This window comes from Galeopterus variegatus, unplaced genomic scaffold (assembly GCF_000696425.1).
Source record: "Galeopterus variegatus unplaced genomic scaffold, G_variegatus-3.0.2 Scaffold5974, whole genome shotgun sequence".
NCBI lineage: Eukaryota > Metazoa > Chordata > Mammalia > Dermoptera > Cynocephalidae > Galeopterus > Galeopterus variegatus.
The window spans coordinates 39,171-44,867 of record NW_007732085.1 but is presented as its reverse complement, the minus strand read 5'-3'; the positions used below and the strand labels follow the sequence as shown (position 1 = coordinate 44,867).

General features: G+C 39.8%; 1 protein-coding gene across 1 annotated transcript in view; it reads left to right on the top strand.

Moving 5' to 3' along the window:
• Nucleotides 1–5,697, top strand: part of ZNF462 (zinc finger protein 462) — an 81,221-nt gene that overhangs the window by 74,216 nt on the left and 1,308 nt on the right. The window contains exons 11-12 of the mRNA XM_008590286.1: nt 3,457–3,580; nt 4,665–5,689. Of these exons, the coding sequence (XP_008588508.1) occupies nt 3,457–3,580; nt 4,665–4,872 (332 nt within the window). The 3' untranslated portion in view covers nt 4,873–5,689. The remainder of the gene's footprint in view (nt 1–3,456; nt 3,581–4,664; nt 5,690–5,697) is intronic.

The window sequence follows — 5,697 nt, the reverse complement described above, 5'->3', positions numbered from 1 at the left end:
GGTGCGACACTGAGGGTTGCGATCCCGTTGCCGGTCCTGGTCCAGGTGCGGGTGCGACACTGAGGGTTGCGATCCCGTTGCCGGTCCTGGTCCGGTACGGGTGTGACACTGAGGGTTGTGATCCGTTGCCAGACATGAAAAAAGACAAAAAAGGAAAAAAAAAAAAAAACTTCAGATTTTAAACTTTGTTTTTTGTTTTAATTATTTTTTAAAAGTAGTTTTTAGTTAACAAATAAAAATTGTATGTATTTATGGTGTACAACATGATGTATTGAAATTTGTGTACATTATAGAATGGCTAAATTGAGTTAATCATCATATGCCTTACCGCACATACTTATCTTTTGTGGTGAGAATAATTAAAATCCCAGCAATTTTCAAGTATATAGTGTGTTGTTAACTATGGTCACTGTGTTGTACAGTAGATCTCTGGAGCTTACTCCTCCTGTCTAACTGAAATTTTGTGTTGTTTGACCAACATTTCTCCAAGTGCCTCCACCCTGGTAACCATCGTCCTACTTTCTGCTCCTATGAGTTCAACTCTTAGATTCAACATATATGTGAGATCATGAAATATTTTTCTTTCTGTGTCTGGCTTATTTCACTTAACATAATGTCCTCCAGGTTCATCCATGTTGTCATAAATGACATCCTTCTTTTTAAGGCTGAGTAGTTTTGCATTGTGTGTATATACCACACTTTCTTTATCCATACATCCATTGACGGACACTTAGGTTGTTTCCATATCTTGGCTATTGTGAATAATTCTGCAATAGACATGGGAATGCAGATATTTCTGTGACATACTGATTTTATTTCCTTTGGATATATACCCAGTAGTAGGATTGCTAAATCATATGTAGTTCTACTTTTAATTTTCTGAGAACCTCTATACTGTTTTCCATAATGACTATACAAATTTACATTTCTATCAGCAGTGTGTAAGAGTTCCCTTTTCTCCACATCCTCTTTAACACTTGTAGTCTTTTTCCTTTTTGATAATAATTATTCTAGGTGTGAGGTGATATCTCATTGTGGTTTTAATTTGCATTTCCCCAATGATTGGTGATATTGAACATTTTTTCATATACTTGTTGGCCATTTGTATGTCTTCTTTGGAAAAATGTCTATTGAGATCCTTTGCCCATTTTTAATCAGGTTATTTATGTTTTTACTATTGAGTTTTTTGAGTTCCTTATATATTTTGGATATTAACCCCTTATCAGATGTATAGTTTGCAAATATTTTCTCCCATTCCATAGATTTCTCTTCATTCTTTTGATTATTTCTTGGCTGTGCAGAAGCTTTTTAGTTTGATATAATCGCATTTGTCTATTTTTGTTTTTGTTGCCTATGCTTTTGAGTTCATATACAAAAAATTATTGCCCAGGCCAGTGTCAAGGAGGTTTTCCTCCATGTTTTCTTCTAGAAGTTTTATAGTTTCAAGTCTTGTATTTAAGTCTTTAATCCATTTTTAGTTGATTTTTGTATCTGTTGTGACATAAGGGTCTAATTTCATTCTTCTACATGTGGATATACAGCTGTCCCAGTACTATTTATTAGGGAGACTGTCTTTTACCTGTTATATCTTCTTGGCACCTTTGTTGAAAATCAGTTGACCTTACATGTGTGGATTTTTTCTGGGCTCTGTAATCTGTTCCATTGGTCTATGTGTCTGTTTTTATGTCAGTACCACACTGTTTTGATTACTATAGCTTTGTAGATGTTAGATGTTGAAGTCAGGTAGTGTGATGCCTCCAGCTTTGTTCTGTTTGCTCAAGATTGCTTTGGCTATTCAGGGTCTTTTGTGGTTCCATAGGTTGTTTTAAAGATTAAATGATAGGGCCGGCCCAGTGGCGCACTGCTACAGTGCGCTGCTTGGGAGCGCGGCGGCGCTCCCGCCGAGGGTTCGGATCCCACATACAGACCGGTTCCCGCTCACTGGCTGAGCGAGGTGCGGGCGCAGCACCAAGGGTTGCGATCCCGTTGCCGGTCCCGGTCCGGTACGGGCGCGACACTGAGGGTTGCGATCCGTTGCCGGACACGAAAAAAGACAAAAAGGAAAAAAAAAAAAGATTAAATGATATAACACATAAGACCTTAGCCTTCCTGGAACATAGTTATCACCTAATAGATCATAACCCTACCATGTAGGTAGTATTATGTCATTTTACAAATGGGGAAATAAAGGCCCAGAAAATGTAAGAGCTTGTCCAAAGTAAAACAAATAAACAAGCACTGGAGGCTAAACTTAAGTCCTCTAGCTCCAAAGAGAAGACCTCTTATACTACATACTACTTTCCCAACTCCATGAGCAGTGGAATATTCTTCATAAAAGGGAACCCAGCTCTGAAATCTGTGGATCCAGTGGATCTTGGGGTCTTGCTTTAAGGTACACTTTTGCAGAGTATCTTTGGTTTTTTAGGGGGGAGGGGGGTTGGTCAATCTACAAGCCTCAGGAAGCATATTTGGTGAGCCATTTCCCTTTAAGGTGCTGTTTCTTTTCCTGACCTGCCACAACACTCCCACCATGATGCCAAGGCAGGAAACCACAGGTTTGCAAAGTGGGGCTCCGGTTTGGCCTTCAAACCCCTGAACAAGCCAGACAGCAGTGACTAACAGACAAGGTGTGCCTAGCTTGTCAAAACCCCCATGTCTATGGTCAACCTGAAAAATACATAGTCAAAAAAAATATTCTCACCATTTAGGTTGATTGTTCTTATAAAGTTACTACTTTTATTAGTAGGAGCTGTATTTATCCATTTCTTACAAGGAAAATGGCTGTGATCTGAGATGCGTGGCTTTTTTCTTTCTCATTCTTTTTTAAAAACATTTCATAAATATGTTCTTCACGATGAATTCTTAACATCTGTGCATCGTTGCCAGAGTTTTCTGGGAGACGATGATTTGACAGAGGGCACAAAGAAAGGCTCCTCTTTCTCCATGATTCTCTGTGGCCCTGCCATTCCTTTTCAGGAAATAAATTATTCCTCATTGGATATTATGACCTTTTAATCTTCATATCTGAGCACATGTGATTTTAGAGGTTGTAGGCATTACAGAGGCAAGTATCCCATCTCATTTTCCCTTTCCTATGATTCTTAAAACACACACACACACACACACACACATAAATAGAAGAAAAAGTTCAGATGGCTTTGGAAAGGAGAGAAAGGGCTCTTGGGCAAGAAAGACCCTGATTATTTGTGATGGAAGCTGTTGGGGAGGGTGGGGAGACACAGGATGGCCTGGGAACCGGAGCTGGGAACAGTTCTTGAGAACTATTGGAGAAATGCCCTTGGGGGAAACCTAAGAGAGAGTAAGGGATCTGGAAACTGCTTTCACCGCATGGCTTTACTAGTGAAGGTAAGAGAGGGGGTTTCCTAATGAACGTTGACTTACCTATTCTGTCAACTCCCACAGCACACAGGTAGCCCTTCTAATTTCTCTTTGCAGAGCTGATGAGATTTTCTGACCGTGGGGCTGCTATCAACACTGAGAAGCGTTTTCCATGTGAATTTTGTGGACGGGCGTTTTCACAGGGTTCTGAGTGGGAAAGACATGTGCTGAGACATGGCATGTAAGTCAGGCTGTCCAGGAACACCTTTGCCCAGACTGAGGAGGTGGGAGGGAGATTGGGTTCTTTTTTTGTTTCCCCTGACAGTACGCAGATGCTCTGTCACATTACCGGGCCATGGGAGGAGAAGCAATTGTGAGGATCCAGGTATCTCCTTTTACGTGGGTTTTGTAAATGGTCCACTTGGCCACAAGTCAAATGAGGAAAAAATCATCTTTATGAATGACAAAGACTTCTTAAGCCCACCTGCAGAAGTACAGTGTTTTCTCCAGCCAGTGTCCCTTTAGTTTTCATTAGCATGACATTCTATGATAGAACGTGAATCGGGGTCTGTTCCTGCCTCTGTGACTGATCATTCCCTGAGTGGCCTTGAACATGCCTATGCCCTGCCTCGGGGACAGAGCCAGCTTCTGCCTGCCTCCCAGGTAGGTGTGAGCATACCTGTAAAATACTTATAAGATCCTTGAACATAAAATCATCCCCTCAACAAGGCATCCATAGTCTACCAGACTCAGAGAGAACCTAGAATTTGGTCCTTTCAGTAGAAAATGTCCCTGAAAGCTCCAGTGTCTAGACCTCAGAGAATATAGCTAAGCTTCCAAAGACAAGGGTTCCATCTTCAGGTTTTTACTTTTTGTTTGTTTCTATTTGTTTCTGTACCTATCCAGTAGATCTTTAGTACCTGAATTACTCTTTTAATCTTAATAAATTTAGCCAATCTCCAGGCTTCTGGACTTAGCTGATGAGTTTGAGCATAAGACAATTCTTGCCATTACCACTTATGACCTAGTAGAGGTGACATAAAACTGTTATGCTAATCTAGAAACAAAATATGTTGTAATCAAAATGTAGTATAGTAAAGGATATTTTTGTACATTCAAATCTTTTCAAAAATGCAGAAATACATGACCTAGCATAACATATAGCAAGGATAAGTTACTGCAATTTAGTCATACATCGCAGCATCTGTTCAAAAGAAACCTCAAGGCTTTTTCAGGATCAGAGAAATTAGGGCAATTAAGTCTTTTTTTGTTAAATAGAAAATATACATCTACTCATCCATCTCTTCCATAAATGTTTTTTTCAGGGCATTGAATGACACCAAGCATGTGAGCAGAGAAGAAATCCACCCAAAAGAGATTGTGGAGGACAGTGTTAGAATGCCCTCCATACAGGAAAAGGAAGGTGACACGGCCATGGGGATAGACTTTTCCCTACAGAATGAAACAGTAGCCATCTGTGTATTAGCTGCCGACAAATCTCTCCTGGAAAACGCAGAGGCCAAGAAAGAATAAGTGTTTGGTGAAACTTTTAATCAAACCGTACTTGAACCAAGATGCAAAAGTGGGGGGGCCGGCTTGGGCTGAGAAGGGAGGGACAGAAAAGAGAAGACAGAACAAAGCTGCTTTTTAGGACTGAACAATCTATTTTCAAAGCACTGGTACCTGTGTGAATGAGTATGTAAATTAAAGTTATTTAAATGGTTGGAATATGTGGCTCCTTTTCCATCACTACATCTTTTCTTCTGGATCTTCGTTATGGAAGTTTCATTTGTTGTGGAATTTGGAAGAACCTCCCGTGAGCACAGTGCACTCTGGGGTGGTCTTGGACAGTATGTGGAAACAGAAGCTCCATGACATGAGAAGACTTCTCATAGGGGAACAACTTTTTGACGCACAACTTTCGGTGCGTTTTTCTAGTTTTAATACCTTAAGCTTTTTTTCCAAGACCTAACTGCAGCCGCTTTGGGAAAAAAAAAAAAAAATCCACAAAAAACAAAAACAGAAAACAAAAAAACTGCTTTGCATAAAACAGTCACCTGTTTCCTAGTACCTCATACTTAACCAAGGGAATCTCTGCACTTGTCAGTACTACCTGTCGTCATTGTGGTTAAATGTAGAGAGAACTGCTGGGCAAGATGGTGAATGGTGAAAAAAAAAAAAAAAGAGTTTTAAAGAAAGGAACACAAATTGTGCTTAAAATCCCCACGTGGGTCTTATTTCTTAAAATACTGTGATTTTTTTAATTATTTTAGTAAAAAACAGAACAAAAAAAAAGAAACAGACTTTAATTACTAGATAACTGTTTGTGAATTGTCATCCTTTATTCCAGGTAAGCTG